This window comes from Periophthalmus magnuspinnatus, chromosome 7 (assembly GCF_009829125.3).
Source record: "Periophthalmus magnuspinnatus isolate fPerMag1 chromosome 7, fPerMag1.2.pri, whole genome shotgun sequence".
Taxonomy (NCBI): Eukaryota; Metazoa; Chordata; class Actinopteri; order Gobiiformes; family Gobiidae; genus Periophthalmus; species Periophthalmus magnuspinnatus.
Genome location: NC_047132.1, coordinates 9,596,419 through 9,622,099, shown reverse-complemented (window position 1 = coordinate 9,622,099; position 25,681 = coordinate 9,596,419). Strand labels below are relative to the sequence as shown.

At 38.1% G+C, this 25,681-nt stretch overlaps 2 protein-coding genes across 3 annotated transcripts; one reads left to right on the top strand and one right to left on the bottom strand.

Annotated features, from left to right (window-relative positions):
* Positions 1-331: 331 nt before the first annotated feature.
* nol9 (nucleolar protein 9) lies at positions 332-11,278 on the bottom strand. Of its 2 annotated transcripts, none has more exons than XM_055223105.1 (13): positions 11,080-11,278; positions 9,049-9,543; positions 8,186-8,399; positions 7,090-7,220; positions 6,866-7,001; positions 6,692-6,785; positions 5,929-6,026; positions 5,127-5,294; positions 4,198-4,450; positions 3,055-3,169; positions 2,296-2,470; positions 1,957-2,090; positions 332-892 (listed from the first exon to the last, which is right to left on the bottom strand). In XM_055223105.1, the coding sequence occupies exons 2-13, from the start codon at positions 9,505-9,507 to the stop codon at positions 779-781; spliced, it is 2,091 nt and encodes a 696-aa protein (XP_055079080.1). In that variant the 5' UTR covers positions 9,508-9,543; positions 11,080-11,278; the 3' UTR covers positions 332-778. The 2 variants fall into 2 exon arrangements, with proteins under 2 accessions (XP_055079080.1, XP_033826171.1); XM_033970280.2 differs by lacking the exon at positions 11,080-11,278 and adding an exon at positions 10,896-11,077.
* zbtb48 (zinc finger and BTB domain containing 48) lies at positions 11,261-24,524 on the top strand. The gene is made up of 12 exons (XM_055223104.1): positions 11,261-11,481; positions 12,334-12,522; positions 13,799-14,254; positions 15,394-15,707; positions 17,351-17,459; positions 17,569-17,661; positions 17,747-17,833; positions 18,602-18,756; positions 19,895-20,031; positions 20,698-20,862; positions 21,894-21,982; positions 22,993-24,524. Exons 2-12 carry the CDS (start codon positions 12,355-12,357, stop codon positions 23,422-23,424), a joined length of 2,205 nt encoding a protein of 734 aa, XP_055079079.1. The 5' UTR covers positions 11,261-11,481; positions 12,334-12,354; the 3' UTR covers positions 23,425-24,524.
* The last annotated feature ends 1,157 nt before the right edge of the window (positions 24,525-25,681 follow it).

Genomic DNA, 25,681 nt, shown 5'->3' with positions numbered 1-25,681 from the left:
GCAAGTTGTGAAAATTACTCTTACAATTACCTGCATTATATTTGCCCTTTAAGTTTTTCTCATTCTTGTCACTACTAGCCAGAAGTAGGCAATGTGTGGAAAGTGTTTTGTTCAGGGAAACAACAATATTTTTGGATTATACGCAGATTGAGCTAGCGACCCGTCACTAAATTGAATAATGCTCCACCTACTTGAGCACACATTACTTCAAGGGTCCATGTTAGGCCAACATTCTTACAAGGCTTTAAGCTCACAGTCAATTTTGTCTATTGTAGGACCTTTAATAGTACACAAAACTAGTACTGGTAGTTAAACAAGTACAATACTGGATACTTGAAAACAACACTTTATTGGAGAGTGTAAACCTCAACAGTGTCAAGTACTGGAATGTAATCTACAAAGAAGTCAAACAAGATCCTTTATCTTTGTCAGATTTTAGGCTAACAAAGTCTGTAGAAGTACTTTTGTTTGGGATAATGTCCAGAGCACCTAAGGATTTCACACATTAAAATCCCATGAAAGAAAATCGCTGGTAAGTCTTCAGTATCGTATGCTCCGTTGTGCTTCGTCCAAGTAATTGTTAAGGTATGTTTTGTTTTGTTTTTTGTCCTATGCATGTAACCCATATTGTCCTTTGCATTTGACCCATTCTTCAGTGCTGAACCCTCCAGATCTTGAGTCAGGATTTTGGTCAAAAACATACAAATCCTAAAGGAGAGTTGAAGCCTACTGTAGATTTATTTATGTATTTAAAAAGGGATAATGCACATTAAAGACATTAGTGTCTCTCTTGGCCTGGCCTCAACATTCCCTTGAAGATTTTTAGTTTTCCGGCTCCAGTCAGATCAAAACTGTAGTTTGAAGTGATGTATGGCGTGTCCTCATCACAGCCCTGCAGCAGAGAACAGAGACACATATTTAAAAGAGGAAATATTACACTATCAGTCAAAAGTTTGGAATAGGCCTCTCTCGATAATTACTAGATCGTAGTGATGGGACTTTTGGCTCCTTTGACATGAACGATCGCAAAAGATTCGGATCCCACAAAGAGCCGTTCTAAAGACTCTTTTTATTGTATGACAAAAGCTAATGTGAAAAGTCATTTAACTACAGACCAATCCCAGAGAGAAATGACCAAGGCCCAGATGTGTTTAACATGGTTCAAACTGAAAGTGGATATATAAATTTTAAGATGTGGATGCAACCGTTCATGTTAAGGAACCGTTCAAAAGAGCTGACTTGTTCATAAATGTCACACTACTATATCAACTTCCAATGCAGATGGAACAATCATTTGGGGAGGGGGGTCAATATTTATCATGGGGATTTTTACTTTGCACTCGTGGGAAAAGTTTGGTTATTTTTCTGGACTATGATAAGATCTGAGCTGTAGAAGCTTGAATTATGAACTTCTATGACTCATTATAGAATCATAGAAGTTAGTTATTCTGTTATATCGTACATTTACAATACGTACATAATTCTGCTTCATGGTTTGGTTTCAGTATTATCTTTTATCATCTATATTTACTGCAGCAATATATAGCACTTCAAAATGTGTTATTGTGACAGGCCTAGTTTGAACACACCCTCTCATTCAATGTTTTCTGTTTTATTTATTTAATTTTCCTAGTTATAATCTACGACACCAGTGGATCATTATTTTATATTTTGGACATTTTAAATTGCAATTGATCTAAAACAACTCTTAACCCTGCTTAACTTTCTGTAAGTGGCACGTCACCAGCATGACTCCATGGAAATAAAAAGTAAATATAAGTTATGTGTTGGGGCTTCAATAAAAGAAATCGTGCAGACTGGTTCAAAACTGCTGCACTGCACATTTCAGTCTGGCCCTTTAGTGAGTTACCATAAACCAGCAGGTGACAGATCCTCCAACAGAAAAGTTACACAGTGCTACTTTAACTGTTCCTGTTCTGCAGTGTGTAGTCTGACCTGCGTTTTGACGATGCAGGAGGGCAGTGAAATGGCTCCCACCAGAAGACAGTTGACGCTTCGGAGGACGGAGGGGTCAACTGGAGTCAACAGGTAATATAAACCTCTCACCACATCTATGCCTCGGAGAATACCTTCAAACACACAACAGCACATCAGCAAATCACTGTGCACATCATAACAATATCATGCATGTAAATCTTAGCTGACAGTATTGAAGAAGATAAATAGATGTGAATAACATTAAGTAAAGCAGCTTAAAATACACCTTCTCATCTAGACACTGTCTGTCATTTTATCTCATTATAAAAGAAAAATCAATATGACCTCAGTACATACCAAATCCCACACAGGGGCACAGAGGAGCCTGGGGTAGTAGCACAGGGCTCCCTCTGCTGGTGACTTTCTCTCTCAAGCAGCACAGTGCCACCAGGCTGGCATTAGCGGCATAAAACATGTGACTGGGCATCACCTCACAGTGGAGTACACCCAGGGCAACCGCACTGTGTGGCACCTGAGGAAACAAAAACAAAAAGAGAGAATTTAGTTTAAAAAACAAACAGCATTGACTTTACACTACCATTACAGTAGTTATCATGACAGAATATGAATCGTTCTGATTCCTCAATTTTAATCAGTGTGAGTGGATTCTGAAAGTTGTCACAACCACTTAATTCCTTCAATTTTATTACGATAAATGGTAATGATTATGGTAACCAAATACTAAATCCATTCAAATGCATTATTATTACAATTTTTGATAGTCACTAAATATCAAACTTACTAATACATTTGTATTATACACACACACGCACACATGAACAATAAAACATAATGCAATGCAAGAAAATAAAGGTATCAATATGTTCACAATCCACCTGAAATCCTTTACAATGATTATTTGGATAAATTTTGATTTAATCTTGATTCATTGTTACATCAATTCAACTTTTCTTTTTTCAACATGACATTCCTGGGCACTGGTACACCGAGGCAAATTTCCCACATTTATATAAAACACATATATTATTAGACTGATCAGTATTACCACACCAGCCCATGTAATACCAATTATAAACAAAGACAAAGACAAAGTACCTGATATGGAGTGAGACTGTGCAGAGGTCTGACTGGTCCAGGGTCAGGAGACTGGAGCTGACTCAGATAAGCCAATAAAGACAACTCTCTCATTTCATTAGAGCGCTGGTGTTTTCTACAGCAGCAAAATAAACACATTAGATTGTGAATTGAACTTCTCCTCGTCTACCTTCATTGGCACTATTTGTTCTCTAAAGTGTAGAGTAATAGGAATGTAACTATCATACAACATGGTACTAATAAAGGCCTTCTGATAAATTCAAAACATTGGATATTAAGGTTTTAAGTTTACGATGGAAAAAAAAAAACTGATAAAAAGTCCAAAGACGATGATCATGTGGTATGTCTGAGTACAGTCTACATTGGAATATGACATTATTTATTCCACTAAAGAGAAAAACTAACATACGGAAACAGTTTGCACAATAAATATCATATTGTGGTATTTGTATATTTCTACATCTGGCATTATTTTTGTGTGTTAAAAATATTAGGCATCACTTTATAATAACCACAATTAACCTTAATAAAGCTTTAAGTCTTAATCATATTGACTCATTTCATTATGAATTAACTGAGATTCAAAAGCAGGACCACGCCTCAACTTCCTTCTCTTCCTCTTCAGCGAACCACACCTATAATTACCCAGAAGCCTATTTGTACCGGGCTATCCCATCAACAGTTTGTCTCAACTATCTCAACCCCACCCTCCCATCCTCTCCATTTGTTCCTTTGTCTTTCAGCCATAGGACATCTACCCAGGGGGGTCCTGGATCGGCTGGGCTGCAGTCTCTTGCCCAGCCACCTTCACTTCATCTTATCATATCATCCATCAATAAATATCTTTGTTGCAAATATTGTTGTGCTGTGGTCCTTGCTAGTGCGTGGTTTATTGAGAAAGATTCAACCGTAGTAATTAGTTAGTGTAGTTGTTATAAAAATGTTAACAATTATTACATTTTTGATCATTAACAAATAATTATACAAACAAGGTTGATGACCCAAAAGGAGTAGGTGGAGGTAAAAAACCCTCTCTCAAGTTGTATAAATAAACATGATATTCCCTCAAGTGGCACCGTTTGGCCATTGCAATAATTGTTTGATAATATATAAGCAGTAATAAGGTAACAGGGTTGTTCTTACGCTTTGCCTTGTGTCCCCACTCCCTTAAACTCAGACTGGACAGGCAAGTGGACAAATGTTCTGGGTGGGGTGGAGCTCTCTGCGAACTCGTCCAGGGCAGACTGAGGTGGAGGGTGTGTCTGATAGCCCTGTGCGGTCCTCAGGTAGTCGGGGGTAAGGGAGGGGCACTGCTGAATCCCACCATAACCCAACTGAACCACATGTGAGACGGGGAAGAAGCGAAGCATGTCCACAAGCAACTGGAGCCCAAAGCCTGCACACAATAAACATACCTGAAAAATGAACTATCTGCCTAATCGAAAACAACTGCACCATACTCAGCTAAACTACTGCAAGTCTGTGTAATCCTTCATTAGGTCATGGTAGACAAGGTTTTAAAGATCACCTGGAAAATGTTTTTGACATTTGGATGTTTTGACTCCCACCAGGATATGATTTTTAATTGGAAGGTACTGGACTGAGGCGCTAGAATTTATACCTATCTGTGTTGAGTTTGCATGTTCTGCCTGTGTCTGGGTTGGTTTCTTCCAAGCACTCCGTTTTCCCCCCATCAACTCAAAACATTCATGCATTCTTAAAATGTTCGTATTAACCCAATCTACGTGACCGTGGTATTTTTATGATGCTTGTATCTGTAAATTAATAACAGACAAATCGGGTTTGATTGACAGCACTGCCGAGCGCCTGCTCCCTGCTAAACCAGCAGAGCGGGCACAAAAGGTTGTTACCTTCGACAGCCTCACTCCACACTGGCTCTTTTGTTGCTATGACATTCACGGTTGGAATTCCAAATATGGAATTTGGCTACAAATTCTCCCCTTTAACTGCTAGCATTGATGAGCTTCATTTGACTAAATTATTATTTGCTACTTTCAGCTCTACAAACAAGTCAATACAGCATGTCCCTCATTCCAATGGCCCTAACCCACCTTTGACCCAGCCCATGGTGTTGATAATGACTGGGCCCTCTCTGCTCTGAGGCTGGCTGTGCCATAGAGACTTGAGTGCCTCCAGGTAGCGGTCCAGATCTGACTCACAGGATGACTCTCCGTAGTAGATCATGTGCTCCGGGGTCCGCTGGTGCGTGAATGGGGGACCTACAAAACATAAAAATATGGTTGTGTCAGGAAGTTGTGTATAGCCAGTGGGTCTCAAGATGTTCACAGCACGAACCACCAACTTTAAGCAGCAGTTTGTGATCAAACATGGCCCACTGCTGTGTGCCGTCTGCATGCAATTAAACGTTTGCAAACCCCAAAGCTTTAATTTGTGGTCTGGAAAAGCTAAAAAATGAATCCATGTGAATATGAGAGATGTGCCAAAGAGTTTGTGAAAGATGGGAAGAAGTTAGATGGACTGTTAACCGGGAAAACACAGGTCTAAACTAGGACTAGAACTATGAGGTCTAACCCATTAATAAAGGACTAATCAAACTGTATTCTCATTTGTGTCCTCCTTTGATAAGCAAAGATCCCCCCTCATCCCCCAGTTTCAAAGCCCCTGAAGACAGTAGTGTTACCTAAAGTTTTTGTGCATATCACATGCTTTCAAATAGTTCAGGCGATCACTTTTGGTTTATATACAAAACCATTGTTCTTACAAAACACTGCTTGTAAATCAGTTGGATGAAACTAAACTGCTGCTTGAACCACTTTGAATCAACAAGCCCTGTGCCCAAACCATTCATCTTCAGTTGTGTACCTTATAAAAGTTTTTAATAATTCAACATACCCAAAAGTGGTTCTGTAACAGTTGTCAAACATACACAGCCAGCAGGAGTAAATTCTGTTTGTCCAAGGTCTCCCTCCAAATACTCTACGCTCCCAGTGCTGCAAACAGAGATATTTTTGTAAAAAACAATCCAATATTTGTCTAAAAGCGTGTATATCTTGTCATCTAGTCAATAATCATTTTACAGTCAAAGCATAGATTGTATTAAGACGTGGACTAAGTGAGTGTGGCGTCATCCATAGTGGTTGGCTTGAGTCAAATGAAGCTTGTCAAGGCCAACAGTTAAAGGGACAAATTTGGAGACACGTTTCATATTTGGAAATCCGACCCCAATTCTCACAGCAACCAAAAAAAACAATCCAGAGTAAGGCTCTTGAAGGTAACGCCCCCTCCCATTTAGGTTTAGCAGGGAGTGGGTTCTTAGCAACGCTGTGAATCAAACCTGTTGCAAACCTGTTGCTAGTGGGAGCGACCTTGGGGAAGAAGGTGCTTGATTTGTCTGTTACTAATTATCTTGATGTATGGACACAATAGCGAAATTAAAATACCAGGACCATGTAAAGCCTGATAGCAGCAGAGAAGGGAAACAAGAGAAAGTGAATTGGAGCCAGAGTCAATGGAGCCCGTGCTCACTTCCCATTTGGATTGTGGCAGCTAGCAGATTAGCCATGTACATTATATACACACAGTCTATGAGTCAAACTAATTCCAACTGTAACTCAAAGTAACTTGTGTAATTGTGTAATTCATAACTTTAACTTACTGATTTAATAAAGTATTGATGAGCATTTGGATAAATGTTGACTTGCCCACGTTCTTGGCTCCACAAACCAGGATAACAGTGCCATCCATATCCCCTGGAAAAGAAACTTATGTAAGAAAAATAAATGAAATAAAAATAATAACTAATAATAACTTTCGCTTTCTATTGACCCACCTTTACAAGCATTGACAAGAGTGTTTAGGACATTCTTGAGGCTTGTTGAGGATGTGATGCCTTCTATGTTATTGGAAAGAGGAATTATACCGAGACCATTCAGTGGAGTGTCTAAAACAGCTGACAGGAGTTCACTCTGAGAGACAAAATAAACATGTAATAGTTTGATTCTTAATTGGTTAAGTGTTAGTGACTGTCAGAAAAGCCACTAGTACAATGCATACCACTGGAGGGCTGAATAATTCATTAAGGTCTGGGAAACTGGCCAGAAATCTCGTCAGCGTTGACTCCATTGGCTCCAGTAAAATGATGGAGGAGTCTCGAATCACCTTTCCTGCAAGCTTCTTTCTAGATCCTTGAAAAAACACAAGATAAAGATGATTAAAATACAGAGATAACAAAGGGAGGCTCTACAATATATATAAAAACTATCTTAGAATGAGCTGAAGCAGAATCCACAAATCTACAAAAGAAATAAGCGTTACTTTTGACATTTTTGGTTTCCTCACAGAGCTAAAATGAAACTGTTCCGTGTCCAGATTTTCATGATAATATAATTTTCATTTAATTTAATTTTATTTCATTTATCTTTAGATGCCTTGTTTAAAATACAGGAAATTACAAACAAAACATAACTGCATATATCCATTTAAAACATTAAAAACAGGTGCAGGTGTAATTATAAACGTTTATCACCAGATTATTAAAGTGCATTTGTGACACAAATATATCCAGTTTTCCATGTTCTTCAAAATGTCCAAAGTTCAGCTAGCAAGTGAGATATTCAGGTAGTCTCTTATAAACACATTTACACAGTGTTGTTCTCTTCTGGCAGACAGCGATGGCCAACATACTTTTTTAAGCCATGTTATGCTTTTAATTACAAATGTATCAGTTTCTGTGGTGACATTATGGGGTTTGCTTAGGGTAAGAATAAAAAAGCATTCAAAGTGCTTTACTTTGCATGATTGAATCACTCCTCAATTTAAAACTTTGAGATAACTTTTAGATCTTGTGTTTCTCTGGGGCATTGCTGGCTCACTCTGAAGTAAAAGTATGTACATATACATATTTTTCTGCCTGTGTCTTGACTAAATATAAATGAATCAGACCTAAGAGTTGTCAATTTTTCAATTATGGGTCAACTGCGTTCAGTGTAAATATGGGGGCCAACCTGATACCAAACAGGTAAACAGCCCATACACAGTAAGAGGTAGGTTAGAGAGGGATTTGAACTGCCAACCTTCAAGTAATAATGCCACCCATCACTGTACCAGCTCAACAACCTTTATCTCAATAAACCCATCTGTTTGTGAATACCTGACGTGAGATAGTCTCTGAGGATGTCTGCGAGCTGTGCCGAGTCTTCACTGAAGTGTGTGTTTTCAGTCTCCATGGCTCTGACGGTGATGGGGCTGTGCGAGGCCGGAGAGAAGAGAGGGTACGGCTGCTGCCCCTCCTCTATAGTGAATCCCATCACCTCTACACGACCGTACAAGCACGTCAGGAAACACTTACCACGGAAACACAGGGTCTGAAGAGAGAGGAGGGGAGTTACCGATACAGAGGGGATTTATAGTAGTCCCAGAGTAGCTGTAGTATTAGTTGACAGGTTTTACTGCGGTAGCATTTGCAGATAGAGGGTAGGAGACAATATTACTCTATGAATAAGGTTAAAAAAACAAAAACAAACACATCTTTAATCTGGTTCATTCTAATAAATAAAGTAATATAGCAAATACTTCCAGTTTCTAAACATTAACAGAGTACTATGTTGCAATTTTATCAGACCTCCACAATTTTAAAATATAGGTCCTAAATACCATATAGAGACATTTTTATTAGGATTTGTAGTGTAGTTGGATAGAATGGGTATGATAGGCCTTTGGAAAATGAATTTCACTACTGTACCAAAGAAACCACCTTGCTTTCTGGCCTATGTCAACAGAGGTATAATACTTCCTACAACAGAAGCATTGGCAGTCTTGAATAGACAAAATCATAATGTGTTGAATGTTCTCAACTCCAGGTCCCGTACTAATGCTAAATAAACATCTCCCATGCTAAAGATGGCCACTTTACCACTTTGCCATCTCAGGTCACTTCACTTATTCTACAACACTTTCAAAAACAACAAATATAGAATAAAGCCACTCACATTTACAATTTACTAAACTTCATACCTGATCCTTTTGCATGACCACCACTGCATGATTCTTCTTGTCGTCTCTTACAGCGCAGTGGTGAAGCGCATTCCCTTCCAGTCTCCCAGGCTTAAAAAACTGCTTATCTCCAACAAACTCTAAACCGTTTCCATGGTGACCAAACCCTGAAAAGCTGTTTTGCTCCATCTCCTCGGCTTCTTCCACGGCAGAGCTAGAATTCCCATTAGTGTGAGCAAAAAACTTCTGCGGTCCAGTCTTTTTAGAATCAGAGACAGATTTTGGTTTAGTCTCTAGTCTTTTGATGTTGGGTTTTTTCTTCCCTAAGACCTGATGTTCGTTAATTAGTTGGGCCATAGCGGGAGTGGAGTTCAGATCCGATGAGGTGACAGCTGTTGGTCTGCACCGTTTAGTTCTAGCGTCTCTCCACTTCTGGGATTTGCCATGTCCTTTACCATGTGAGCTCCTTTTGACCTTCATATTTTAAAATGTTTAGTCATGCAACAAGGGGAGGCTCTGAAAACAGAAGGGAACAGTTGGTACATAACAGAGTTTGGAGAGGAACCTCAAAAAAACACCTGATGCCATGGAAATTCACCATGTTGGTGGCAGTGGCACAAAATTCTCAGAGATAGTTAAGCAAAATAACATCAAAAAGTAAATGAAAGTGCAGTGAAACAACCTGATAAACTGCTGGGTCACTACTGGTAAATACATCTATCACTCTAGTGTCAGAAAACATTAGAATGAACACAAACTTTTGTATTTAGCATAAACCTCCACTGGTTTAACTTTAGGCTGACTGAAAATTCTAGGGGGTGTGATGTCAAAATTCCAAGCTCTATACAGTAATGTCCAACTCAATCTGGTTAAACAACTTTCAAACAAAAGGGCTGAGCAATATGCCAATAAATATCTAATTGTGATCTGCTATTTTGGCGCTACTGACCTGTCATGATTCACTACTTCTCTGTTTAATTCTTCTTCATTCAGAAATATGTACACCTTCCTTCAAACACTCTTCCCATTGGTCAACTTCTGTAAGGCTCTGAGTGAGTGACAGGTGGATTTAACCAATCAAAGTGAAATGGGAATTTTCAGGAGCTGAACTGTCTTTTAAAATATATTATTTACAGAGAATCCTGATGAATGTGATGTGTTAACTAACAACTCTGTTGTAATATTTATGGAGCATACTGCTAACCTCCACATCTTTAGTTTTCCAGTTGATTATAAATATATAATACAATGTAAGAGTAAGTGATCTAGCAGTTAAAAGGGTTTAAAGATAAGGTAACAAGATCCCTGTCTGCACAATTTGACCAACTCAGCTTCTTTATCAGATACAAGCACATAAAGCCCGCTTCAGTTTACCCAGACATAACAATGCACTTTATCTGTATGTACATCTGAACATTGCTGCACACAGTAACATTACACCCAACAATAGCTCAGTTGGTTTAGTGTTTGCCCACTAATCTGAAGCTTGGTTGTTCGAATCCCGCTCCCATAAATGAATACTGTCGTTGTGTCCTTGGCAAGACACTTAACCCACCTCTCCCTCAGTGTCTGCACACCTGAGAGCCCGGCAGGTGGAAAAGCTCTATATCAAAACGTGACCACTTATCAATTTGGCACATCTCCTGGTCCGCTAATCAATATTATGCAAATATCTTGAACAAAATAAAGTTAGCATCACAGTACTTTGATACATTAGGCTAACAGCAACAGAGAATAGATTAATTCAGCATAATGCAAAGTTAAATGTGCGATCGTTGCTACTAGTTCAACGTGACAACAAACCGCGGAGGCTAACTGGTCAAAAGCTAAAATGTTATTGCCCTTAGCAACGCAGAGATAAAACTTACCCAAGGGCTGTGAGAAAACTGTGCAGTCACGCATACACACGTTATTATCTTGTAACACACCGCATTTACTTTATAATACGCTAAACAGTTTGCTGAAGACATACGAAAGCAGCGCGGATGGTTAGCCTAGCTGCATGTGTTAGCCAAACACAGGTCTCAGGTGAGCGGCCGACCATGCACTTACCCGGAGTTTCCTTCACCAAAAATAACAACGTGAACGTGTAATTATGACACGATTACTGTTGAAATTGTGAACCAATGAATGTAAAAGTGTTCATTCTGATTTTATGAATAAAGTACAGTTTCCTTGTTTCATAATACGCTGTGTTTGATTATAAAAGGACCACAATTATGTTTCACGGAGTTTAGCGGAACAGTGTTACGTCACATCCGGTTCCTTTAGCACTTTTCAGGCCCAGTTTAGCAACAAAACACTCGTGCGTTTGACTCGTTTTTCTTTTAAATCATCTGTTCTAAACTTTAAATCAGTAATGCGACATATGAATGTAATAAATATAAAATCATAAACGTGGGACCGCTGCCTCTGGAGCTGCACAGACCGGGCGCTTAGGGATCGTCTTGAAAGGTTTGTCTTTCGCAGTAAACGTGAGGCGCGTATCCAGGGATATGACCATTTTCCATGACATGTCTGCGGTTTTTGTGGAATATTTGGAGTTTGCGGGAAGATGGATTGCTAGTAGGAAAACATAGAGGACAACAGACTCGTCTACAGCATTATTTTAAGGTCGATTTATTAATGCAAGGAGCTGGTTCTTGCAGGCCACAGTAGAGAGCAGTAAATTACTGGAACTGAGGCTTGTATCCTTTTATTTATTGTATTTATTTAACAACACAGTAAAAAGTTGGGTGCAATGTTTGGTGTACATGTCAAGTAGATTAGAATATGCCTACATTAATTTATTTGCAATGTGTTAACTCAGAGAAAATGTATTTAATATTGTATTTTAAAATGTCAGGAACAACATTTGCACTATGTAACTTTTCTGGTGGAGGTTCATTTGCAGACATGTAGTTGCTTTGCCTGAAATGATGAAAATTTATTTATCTCTATGGAGACAAGCAGGGGATATTGTAAGGTTACAGGTCAGATCTGTGGAGAGGAGAGTCCATCACAGTAAGAATGTTTTGTTTTCTGAGGTATGAAAATACCTTTAGTTAAATAAATGCAAGAGAGATGTTTAATGCCATACTATGGAACTTTCCAGGTAGAGCAATACTATCTCCATGGACACACAGTGGGTCTTTAATGTGTAATTTGACAAATACGTTTATTTTACTTCTGAAAATAGAAAAATTCAGCCTATAAAATGCATTTGCAGAAAGTGACTGATGTGGGGTAGAGATATAACATGATTTGTCTTGTATTTGTTTGTGAAGTATAAGTTTCTTGCAGTAAACTCCATATTCTTGTAAACAGGTGGTACCAGTGACTTAAAGGATGTCCACAGTGGAGAGCCATGCTCAGCGGGTCCTGTCTGTCCTGAACCAGCAGAGGGCGCTAGGGAAGCTGTGCGACGCGGCTCTGAGTGCTCGAGAGGGGCTCATCCGTCTGGCGCACCGGAACATTCTCGCCTGCTTCAGTGACATGTTTCAGGACATTGCACAGGTACAGAGGTCAGGGATCAAACATTTTAACAGTAAGAATAAGATAGATTTCACAATGTACATGTAAACTGACTTGACTTTTATGAACCTTTAACCTTGTCATAACTATAGCAATACTGTACTCCAAGTAATCCTGTATTGTCCTGCATCTGGAGTTTGAGTGTATATTTCAGTTTTCACCTACCCCCTATTTCCACCCACTCCCCTATACTGACTTGACTTTATTCAGATAAATCTAGACTCCAGATCATAAACACAAGGTTCAAGGTTGGCAATTCCAGGGTTGAAATAATCCAAATTATTCTAGTGAAGGTGTATGGAGTTTAAAAACACAGTGGAGCACTTCCTGTATTACCACATGACATCACAAGGTGGAACAGAATATTTTCAGTTTGAGAGAAGAACTCAGCGTAAATATGCAGGGTTTGTGTGTTAAACATGTGTGAATGAAACAAAGCAGAACTCCAGGTATTTTTGTGATGAGGAAACAACATTAAAACGTAGATCTGGGAGTAGCATAATATGGGCCCTTTAAACTTTTAAATTACAACTAAATGGACGTAAACCAGATCTAAACCAGGTCAAACCCCAAATTGAACCATATGACTCACACATGAAGTCATCTTTACACCAACAAAAGGTCTGGTGGTTACTGTAATGATTGATGGATAACATACAGGGTCTCAGTTGACTTAAAATTACAATGTGTCTTTGCTCTTTTCATAACAATTCTACACTAAAATGAGAGAAGGTTGAAAGGCAGAGCAGGGAATGATCAGTTCCATAGTTTTTTTTGTACTTTTCCACATCTGTTAAAATGTATTGTTTGACAGATTAGACTAGTAATTTCACTAGTTTAAATATGATTATTTTAAGGGCCCATATCACACTTTTTTCTAGTCTATGCTATAATGTTGTTTCCTCTGATAACTTGAAAACAGAGCATTTTGAGCTTTGGAGATGTAGACAGACTAATAATAAAGTGTTACTGAAACATGTGTGAATGAAACAAAACACAACTCCATGTATGTTTTTGTGGAGGTAACAGCGCCTTTTACAGGACCTTTAAGGCAGCAGATTTGAAGGTAATTCCATGATAAAATATTTACCACTGGTACTACCCCACAAAACCAAGTAATAATTAGAAAAACATAAAAACCTGTCATAAGCACTTTAACTGTTTACTTGTATTTTTTTTCTTTGAAATATTCAGGTTTTTTTTATTGTATTGTATACATATTTGTATTGCTGAAACAAATGCACCTTACTTTTTCCAGAACTCTGTGGTAGTCACTCTGACAGACTGTCCAGATGAGGGACTGGAGCTACTTCTGGACTTTATTTACACAGGAGAGCTCCCGTTGGACAATAACAACTGCCATATGGTGCAACTCGCAGCCACCAGCCTCTGTGTCCAGGACGTTATCACAATGTGTCAACAATTCAACAAGCCCACTGAGGACACTGTGAAACGCAAACGAGGCAGGCCCAAAAAGAACATAACAGCAGCTAATAATGAGGTAAATGTGCCCGTTACTAAACCAGATGAGGAGGATCTTGGTAATACAGAGGAGAGTAAAGTTACCACAACAACAACTCGCTCTGGTCGGGTGGTGAATTGCCCCAAAAGACTTAAGGCCGATGCACCCGCTAACGAGCAAAACCAAGACGCCCTGTTTTTAATTGAGGAGGTGGTGCTGCCAAATCTTGAACAAGCAGTTGGTGAATGTGAGGTAAGTTCTGTGTGATGTGTGTACAGTGCTCTTTAAGGGGACAGAACATATACAATTTTATGAGGTTTTAACCTTATCATTAGCTTACTCAAAGTTGTATTTCAGTTGATTCCTGGGTGTTAATAATCCTGTATTGTCCCGCATTCAGGGCTTGAGTCCAGGGCCAGCCCGAGCTTTCAGGGGCCCTAAGCAGAATGTGTCTCTGGGCCCCTGGGCAGTGCATGTCAATTATTGGTGACTTGCATTTGACAACATTATTACTATGCTCTCATCACCTTGTCCAATTGTGTTTCTATTTATATGACTAAAAGACTGAAATGTTTTAATCGAACTTGTTAAACAGCCATTCAAAAGTACCTCAGTGGCCTCAGTGCACCTCAGGCATGATAAAACAAATGTAGGCAGCAGATATTTTGCTACTATATATATGAATAAATTTACATGTTAAGTTATTTTCAATATAAATGTCTGGGTTGGGGGCCCTCTGGTGGCCTTGGGGCACTAAGCAGCTGCTTAGTCTGCTTATAGGCTGGGCCGGCCCTGCTTGAGTGCACAAACCTACTCCCCATCGCTGCCCTTTGTAGTCTACAGTGAGTCCATGTAGAATGATTGTTACAAAATTACACTTGGGGAAAAAAAATATCTTGAAACCAGCCTGACATAATCTTATTACCTTAACTAACTTGGCCTAATAAATAAATTAATAAATATATGAGAGTAATTATATCTGTGTTTTATACATTAGTCTTGTCACAATACTGAAATTTCAAACTCGATTTCGTTATTAAAGAATAGACTCAATACCGATTATGATACCGCAATGATGATTAAAAACACTCGTTCTTTAGACAATAGAATGTGATTTTCAACATTAACAGTAGTACTTTCTTTTATATTACCATGCGGTCTTATATCTGTGTTATCCTTCAGTCATCCAGGTAGGTTCCTGGATGACTGAGCGATTCAAGGCGTGGGGAAAAAAGTAGCAGCTTATAGTACAAAATTTACAGTGTACAGTAAATATTTTTGTAGATTTAGTTGTTGTGTAAATGTATTCACTTACCTTTCACCCTCTTCTACACTTATGTCTAACTGTAACATTTTATTACCAGCTTTACTATGTTTCTTTTTCCATGCAGCCCTCTAGTGGTCAGTCTGATCCAGATTACATGGCTCCTCTTGAGGAAGAAAACGGAGACGACCCGGATTTTGTAGGATTTGTGGAAAACTCTCTTGATTCTTGGGACCACAATGAACTTGAGACTCCTGCTGCAACGCCAGAGAAAAAGAGGAGGAAATCGCAAACTAAAGCTGCCACAATCAAGGATGGAGAGAAAGATGGAGAGAATGGACAAGGAGGAGAGGAAGGAGACAAAGGAGAGGGAGCACGAGTTCAATGTCCTGTTTGTAACAAGAGCTTCAAGAGCAAGTACTACCTTAAAGTCCACAACAGGTGCAGACTTTGTACTTAAGTCTTTCATCAGATCTCCAACTTTTTATTGATCCATACTCACGCCACAGTCACACTAGGCAAAGTGTGTGAAGTGTCTTGCTCAAGGACACCACAGCATTAAGCACTCGTTGCAGCTGTGATCGATTTGGTTTGATTGCATCAGCTGGAAACATGACAGTTGTTGAATCTTTGGTCAATTGGGCAATGATAAAACATATTAATCCTCTTAAAAGAAAATACAGGGTGTCCAGAAAAGTCTATTTACAATTAAAAAAAAAATATTACAAAGGCAATTGATAAGATATATTGTTCTAATTTTGACCTCAATTAATACCATTAGTCGCACGAAGCACATCAGGAAGGAACTCGATTTCTTGCCCTGTTCGCTGTACCAGAGCCTCATCAGTGGTTGCAGTCGCATCTATTATCTTTTGCTTTAGTTCAGTAACGTCCTGTATCTTTGTCCGATATACGATATCTTTAACATAACCCCACAGAATCCATCATACACATTGTGCCTTCTCTAAAGTGGCAGCCATTTCTTAGAGGTGTGCTTAAAAACTCTTATAACCACTGAGTACAATAAAACACATCTAATTAATGTTTATCAATTGCCTTTTTAATTACATTTTTATATCGTAAAGAGACTTTATGGACACCCTCTATGTCATGTGGCAGATTGGATAATCATCTTGAGAACCAAAACACCAAATTATTACCTAAACTACTTGTCCACTGTGTCCAATGTTTTTGTAATTAAGAATAAATTTGATTTGAACATATCTGTCTCACATCTGGGGACAGAGATAGATCATGTTTATGAAATTTTAAATGGAAATCCTCAGCCCTTAGACAGTGTATGGCACCTCGCTTGTTTGAATGTGTCAGTGGAGTTCTGTTATTGGTTATGGTTCGCAATGTCTTTGGTTAGACCTGTCACGATAACACATTTTGAAATGCGATATATTGCTGAGTTAAATATAGATGATAAATGATAATATTGAAACCAAACCATAAAGGCAAAGGGATTTATTTGTATAGTACAATTTGTGCACAAAGTAATTCAAAGTGCTTTACAGAATAAGAAATACATTAAAATCAAAATACAAACAAATCAAAACATAAATACACATGATAAAATTAACATTAAAAGAGACAAGTGCAGAATAAAACCCTTCCAGTCATATGCACAGATAAACAGAATTGTTCTGAGCCTGGATTTAAACATTGTCACAGTAGAGGCCTGTGTCATAACCTCAGGAAGAGCTGCAGAAAACTGAAACACTGATTGTCCATGTTTTTAAAGCAGAATTATCCACAACAAAGTTAATAATAATAATTAAAAAAAAAACAATTACAGAATGCAACACTTAAGTAATTAGTTCATCATGTTTGTTCATAATTCCACCTTCTTCAGCTCAAATATTATCATGTTTCATATCTCATATTTTGTACTAAGAAAAGGCACACGCAATAAATACTGATCCCCAAAAATTATTGTTCAAGCTTCCATATATTGAACAATAAGTCGATGCAGTAATGACTGTGACAGGCCGATCTTTGGTGCAGTTTGGCATCCTCTTGTCGACCTTGTTGATGATACACATTTCTTGGTCTAAATTTCTTCCTGTTTCTGTCGTCAGGCGGCACACAGGAGAAAAGCCTTTTGTTTGTGAAAAATGTGGAAAGAAATATTTCAGAAATGAGAATCTTCAGGAGCACAAAGCTCGAAACTGCGCCGTCACTGCACAGGTCAGAATCATGATCCAGAGTTTTGTATATATCAGCTCACTGTATGTAACTGTGTATTAAAATCAACACATTTTGAATGTGTTGTTAAATGTTTGATTTATGCTGACAGGTGCACAAATGCCCCAAGTGTTCTGAAACGTTTTCTCGAAAATCCCAGCTGTCTTCGCACATGGTGACTCACACTGGAGAGATGCCGTATGAAGTACGCCACAGCTCAGAACAAATAAACACAAGATGTAAAGTTATGGAGAAGGATGATGCTAAAATGTGTTCTTCTATTTTGACAGTGTTCCATCTGCTCTGAAAGGTTCGTGCTGAAGAAACATTTGAACCACCACATGATGAGACTTCATGGTTTTCCAAAGCCACATGCAGTAAGTTGTTTGTATTAAAGATGCACTATGTAACTTTTCTGGTAGGGGCCAAATGCTTGTCTCCATGGAGATGTGATTGTTTTAGCTGGAATAGTGCTCAGTGTGACCTAAAATGTTTTTATCTTGCATGTATTGAATTAAAAGCATGGAAGATGCCATACTGTGGAACATTCCAGGCAAAGCAATAACATCTCCATGGAGACAAGCAGGTGACCGCAGAAGAAAACCTCAAGTAAAATGTAACAATATGATAATTTAACATATGTGTTAGCATGGTCACTGTATGTTATTGTTCAAAAAGGGAATGAGCTGTAAAACTAAACACAAGTTCAGAATTGTTACATTATATGTCTGTAGAAGTTTATTTTTTTATATTTTTATCAACAGGTTTTGCAACCTTTTCTTCCTTACAAAAGGGGTATTGTGCAACATCAACCTTTTGCAGCTTTCTATTATGTTATAACATCATTCCCTCATCAAAAACGGCCAATCTAATTACAAATAGCAGCTTTAAAAATGAAACTAGGGAAGACCCAGGACACACTGGAGGGACTATGTCTCTCGGCTGGCCTGGGAATACCTTGGGGTCCCACTGGAGGAGCTGGAGTACATGTCTGGGGTGAGGGAAGTCTGGGAGTCCCTACTCAAACTGATGCCCCCGTATCCCGGTTCCAGATAAGCAGAAGAAAATGGAAGGAATTTTGATATTATCTTGTGTAGACAATATATCACCCTCCTGTGTAATTTAATGTTGACTGTGTTTTGTAGTGCCCTGAGTGCGATAAGTCCTTTATGTCGAAGAGCGAGCTGCGGATCCATGACTCGTCCAAACACAAAGGAGAGAAGCCGTTTGTGTGTGAGGAGTGTGGACACCGAGCCACAAGCAGGAACGGGCTCAGGATGCACATCAAGGCTATTCACAGGTGCAGACATGCTAACAGTATGTTCCCAAAACATTAAACATTATGCAAAAGTGACTTTTCAGAGCTTTTAACCACATTTTAGTTCTTTCTCCTCATCATTCACTCACCCAAAGTTGTATCTGGAGTAGCTCATGCATGTTTGAGCAATCTTTAATCACTTATTTTCAAGACGCCATATTGCTGATCAACACCTGTTTTCACTGTGACGGGTACACGCCCACTGTGACGTACTTATTTCATTCTCCAATTTTATTTTCATACTCTATGAGACGCGTAGGATTCAGCAGCACTACATAGTCATTTCGGTTAAAAAAAAAGTGCTGCTTGCTGGTGATCTGTAGGTATCTATAGCAGGTGCTGATTCTTTCTCTTTATTGTAATGACGTTTTTCATGAAAGTCAGATGAATATTGCGATCTTTATTCTTTCACTCCACACTCATTGGTGATAAGTTACTATTATAGTTACATCTGTCCTGAGGCAGATTGACGTAAGTGAAGCTGCCAATCTGCACCTTCACCTCTCTGACCACCACCATGATTCACCACATGTGTCTTGTCTAAGGGCACAACAACAGAAGTTGAACTGAGCAGGAATCAATCCTCTGACCGTTGTCTTTTTAAAGGAGAGGTCTAGAGTCAATCCTCTGTCAGTAAAAAGCAGAGGTCAGAATTTGGAGGAAATACTTTGACTAGTTATTACTATTAAATTTGCACTGATGTCTGTATTGTTTTGTTCACTAAATTAATATTGAAAGAGATTTTGTAATAATAGTAATAATAATAATGGCTTACACTTGTAATGTGCTTTACAGGCTAGTCATAGCCTCTCAAAGCACTACACTATAGTCATTATTCATTCATTTCCACACTTGGTAATGGTAAACTACTATTGTAGCCACAGCTGCCCTGGGGCAGACTGATGGAAGAGAGGCTGCCAATCCGCGCCATCGGCCCCTCCGACCACCACCTGTCATTCGCGCACACACCACTTTCATACTAGGCAATGTGGGTGAAGTGTCTTACCTAAGGACACAACAACAGAACTTGGTCCGAGTGGGACTCGATCCTCCGACCTTCGGGTTGTATTGTTTTTAATGAGACAAAATGAATATTGAAAGACTGATTTTGTGATTTCAGACATGACAAGCCGTTTGTGTGCTCTGAATGTGGCCGTGCGTTTACACAGAAGAACAATCTGAACATACACATGCTGGTGCACTCCGGAGAGAGGCCGTTCCAGTGTCACGTGTGCGGAAAAACATTCAGGACTCAAGGTGAGAGTCAAAGGCTGTAAATGGCATCATAATTAAGGTTGCACCAAATCATCCTTTTCAGTTTCAATACAATACTTTGTCTTGAGGAAACTACAGCTCAGTATGAACCAATAGAGTATGTGTACAGCAACACGCTAGCACACTGTGTCTCAAAGCTAACAATTACTTTTATTCAAAAACATAAAAACATAAAATAAACAACCTATTAAAATTCAAATGAATCAAAATAACAACTACCCAATTATTTTTAAATGTAGAATACTTCAGTTTGTGGTGTCATTTTAATATTTATTATGCTTCAAAATTAGCGAAGTGAAGTATTCATTTTATTTGAGTGCTATTTAACATTTTTTATCACTGACATCCACACGCAGCTCCTGATCTTTTAAATATTTATTAATTTTAGCGTGACTCGCCAAAAAACCTCACAGCATCACTACTTCGTTATCTCTTTATCTCTAATTTGCTGTTTCAATATCTTGAAACAGCAAATTTTTCATCATAATAGAAGTAATAATAAAGTGTTACTCAGACATGTGTGAATGAAAGAAAACACAACTCCAGGTATATTTTTGAGGAAGTAATAACATTCTAACATGGTTTAAAGCTCACAAGAGTGGATTTTGCGTAACACAGGACCTTCAATCCTATTCATTTGTGTCGCAGGGACTCTGGACAAACATTCCCGCATACACACAGGAGAGCGTCCCTACAGCTGTGAGGTCTGTGAGCAGCGCTTCACAGAGAAAGGGGCCATGCTCCGACACATGGAGAGTAAACACCAGGAGGGACGCCCACACCCCTGCAACATCTGCGGCAGGACGTTTAAAGGTACGGCACCTCTCACCAGGATTATTTACTGTATTATAATGAGCTGATATTTTGTGTTTAGCTCAGAGTTCACTGGGCCTGTCACGATAACTAATATATTGACTTATCGTTCAATATATGAAACCTGGAACTATATTTTTTGGGGGATTTAAGATGTAAAAGGTTTATTTAATAACGTCTATGACTCATTACAGATGCAAACTAAGTAGCAAAGTGTTTCATTCTGCTGTTTAGTTATTGTTATTTTTCTAACAATAGTGTTTAGAATAGTTTTTGTGATTTAAATCTTGGGTTATTGTGTCAGTGGCTTAAATTAGTTTCAATATTATCATTTATTGTCTATATTTACCAGTACTCAAGCAATACATACTTCTAAATATTATTGTGACACCTTTTGTTCTTGTAACTGTTTAAGTGTTGTTGTTGTTGTTGTTGTTATTAATGTACCGGTAACTGCTTTTGTATGTGACATTCCTGTTGCTCATTCCTGCTTGCATTAGCAACAGGTTTGATTGGTTGCTAAGCGCCCGCTTCCTGCTAAATCAGCAATGCAGGCGGGAAGGGGCGTTACCTTCAACAGCCTCGCTCCAGATTGGTTGGCTCTTTGGTTGCTATGATACTTGCAGAGGGCAAAGGGTGTCTACTATACTGGTGGATAACTCTATTTCTTTGCTACACAATTCCATATATCTCACTTCATATAGTGATGTCTTCTGTATATATATGAAATGTTGAGTAGTAAAATAAAGAAAAAAATTGAATGAGAGGGTGTGTCCAAACTTTAGACTTTTGAGCGTATGTGATTGGGTCTTTCATCCTGAGAGCTCAACAGCCAATCCTCTGTCAGAAAAAACATGTGATTTGTAGCAGAGTTCAGAGTTTATATTTTGTGTACAATGTTATTAGAAGTCTATATATTGTGATTGTTTGGTAAAAGAATATCAATGAACATTTTAAGTCGTTCTTAATTAGACAAAATATGTCCCTCAAAGAAAGAGATAATTGTCTGATATCTTTCCCTCCGTCTTCAGCTCGTGAACAGCTGCGAGTTCATTTGAATCGGCACAAGGGTGTGAGGAAGTTTGAGTGCACAGACTGTGGCTACAAGTTCACTCGGCAGGTTTGTGTTTTAGATTTTATAATACAGAGCTTACAGAGAATAGTGACATTTTTCATAATTTGAGCATCAGCAAGCACCTGATCTACAACCACGTTATCACAATAAAGGGGAACAATATTTTTAATGTTTATTTTATATTTATTTATACCAGGGAAATCAATAAGATCACTTGGGCTCTCTATTTCATGGCCACCCTGTTTAAAACACAATGCAAGCGGAGAAAAAAACTAAAACTTAAGAAAACATATGTAACTTTTCTGAAGGAGTGGCCGCTACTGTTTCTCCTGCAATGTTCCACATTATGGTATTAAGACTTTCTATAGAGACAAGTGCCAAGTTACAGGTCAGATCTGTGGAAAAGTGACTCCGCTCCAAAAAAGAATGCATGTTTTTCAAGGTTTATTTTAACAATAAAATACCTGCAAGTTAATAATGAAAGATATATCTGTTTAATGATGCATTTGTAACATTTCAGGCAAAGCAATAACATTTCTATGGAGACAAGCTGATGGTAGACTTTCCACTAGAAAAGTTACATGAGCTTTAAGTCATGTTATAATGCTGTTACAAAATTAAAAAAGGTTTGTGTTTTGTTTCATTCACACATGTTTGAGTAATCCTTTTTACATCTCCAAAGCTCAAAATGCTCTGTTCCACCTTGTGATATCATGGAGCGGTATTTTTCAAGTTAACAGCTACATTTTACGTTAAAGTCAGTAGAGATGGGAAATTCCAAGGCGGAAATTACTCAAATGATTCTAGTGAAGGTGTATGGAGTTTAAAAACACAGTGGAGCACTTCTTGTATTACCACATGACATCACAAAGAAGAACTCAGCCTAAATACTGCTTGTGATAAGGAAACAACACTATAACAGAGATCAGAAAACAGCGTAATCACATATATTTTTACTCTTGTGCATTCCAACTCAAAGCCTGTCTCGCATTCAACACCAAATAATTTAATTTAATTTTTACAGATTTTGCAATTAATGTCCTCTCTTTCTTTAGGCCCACCTGCGGCGTCACTCTCTGGTCCACAAGCGAACCGAGAACTACAACCCAAAGGAGAGGAAATTCCGAAACATCATAGTGGACGACGTGGACAATACTTACGACGCAAACACCTCTGCGCAAATTATACAAGACCTGCTCAAAAAGAAATCTAAGGCTACGAAAAAGTCACTGAAACTACCCAAGACTAAAACTAAAACGGTGAAGAAAAAAACGCCCAAAGACGGTATAGAGGACTTAAGCGAGCGTTGGTTTAGCGACACAGGTTTGGATTCGGATTATGATGAAGGAGGGAAAGGCCCGAAGAGAAAACCCAAAAGGAGAAAGAAGAAGGAAAAAACAGAAAAGATGGATGCTTTGGAGAGCACTGTGGACTTGACAGAAATAACAGAGGAAATAAAAGAAAGTAAGGAGTTGGGGACTGCGTGATCAGCCAGTCCATAACGATCCAACCACAGAGGATAATTAATATTCTCGTATCTTTCAGAACAAAATACATAACTTCTTTTACCAGAGATTAATAACAGCTTAATGTTTTGCTTGTTGATTCTGATTCATTTTGAGCTGTGGAGATGTAAACAGACTAATAAACCAGGATTACGCAAACATATCTGAATGAAACAAAACATAACACCACGTATGTTGATGAAGAAGCAGCATTATAACATGGCCACGTTCATAACAATCAGTTTTGTGTAATTTTGGACCTTTTAAGCGGCCATGTTTGTTTTGAAATGAACAGACCAATGTGTTTCTCTGATTGGTTCGTCCACCTGTCAATCACACTGTCTGAAATCAGCGAGACAGAAAGTGGTTCTAGACCCACACATCTTTGTAAAGTTTTGTCAAAGTGTGCAGTTTAGATTGGCCAGGAAAGATGGCTATATTGACCTTAGTCCACCTCGCCCCCTTTTGCTACGAAACGCAAACCGAGCAAAAAAAACACACTTTCTTTGTGTTGGCACTTCTGGTTAAGTGGGAATCCCATTCATTTCAATGGAGAAGTTGCGAAAAGTTTTGGAGCTAAAATCTGATATAAAGTAAGTTGATTTGTGTAAAATGTTCATTCTTCATGTGCACCAACACGGTACTGATTCTCTGGGAGGCTTTAAAACGGCTTTGTAGTTATTTGCTGTCAAAATCGGCAGGTCCGTGCTAAATAATACAACCTGAATGACAATGGCGGCGCCCACGGCAACTTCCAGAAGGTGAAGGTGAGAGTCACTAATCCACAAATGTTGAACCTTAATTATTTGTTTGGGATTGGCTTCACAAATGTGCCATATTGTTGTATTTTTTAAACAACAATTGTCTCATAAGATTATTTAGATACCACGGTCCTCATATAATGTTGTTCCTTGGTTCAGAGTTTTACTAAAATGAAGAAGTATCACAAGAGTTCTCTCTCCATTTAATTTTTCTTTATTCTAATTTGGTATTTTTTAATACTGTTAAATTATGTTTGGTTTATTTATGTAGTTTTATGTCATTCCATGTAAATAATGATTAAAACAAAGTATAAGATCTTGGTCTGGCTCTTGTCCTGCTTTTTTTCCCCACTAAAATAAAACAATACATTTTAGTTTATTATTATTATTATTATTATTATTATTATTATTATTATTATTATTATTATTATTTTATTATTCACTAAAACATTATGCTAAGAAATTGCCAGTATTGTTCTTCTGTTGAGTTTAACTTCAGCTCACATCCAAGAAGATGTATTATCGCCATCTAGTGCTAACAAAAGAAACTATCTAGATCCTAATAGGTCCATAGCAGCTTCACGGTACAGCTAATGTTTGTTTGTGCTAGGGCTTTTTTAATTCTTTTTTTTCTTGATTTTTAAACATGAGAACATGAAACATGAAAAACAATACAACAAAATGCAAAAAAAAAAAAAAAAAAAAAAAACAAGCCAAAAAACAAAACAACAAAAAACAGACTTTTAATTATTGCAGTTTAACAAAAAGAAATAGTCAAATTTCTTTCTGCAAAAATTCTGAACTCCAAACCACACGCTTTTACTGATGGAGGATTGGCTGTAGACTTCTACGGTACTTTAAAAAGCCCCAAGCTGATCATACACGATTAGACATGACTGAATCACGATCTTGATTTGATTAACAGCTCACCACTAATTTGTACTTTTGTGAAGGTTTAGTTTGGTATATTTGTTTAGTTATCAGGGACAATGAACATAAAAACACTGCCCTACTGAAAAAGTAATGCGTTTGCTAATTTCCACCTTCAGTTCCTGGACAGTTTATCATAAATGGATCCATGGACTATTTACATATATACAGTGGTTTAAAGGTCCTATATTACGCAAAATTGACTCTTGTGAGCTTTAAGCCATGTTAGAATGTTGTTACCTCCTCAAAAATAAACCTGGACTTGTGTTTTGTTTCTTTCACACATGCTTGAATAACCCTGCATTATTAGTCTGTCGAAGTTTAAAAATATAATGGAGCACTTCCTATATTATGACTTGATGACATCACAAGGTGGAACAGAGTGTTTTCTGTTTGAGAGAAGAACTCAGCCTAATTATGCAGTTTTTGTGTGTTAATGAAACAAAATACAACTCCAGGTCTGTTTGTGATGAGGAAACCTTATAATATAGATCAGAAAATATGGATCCTTTAATGTGTACAGGTCTTGGGAGAGTCATTTTTAAAAT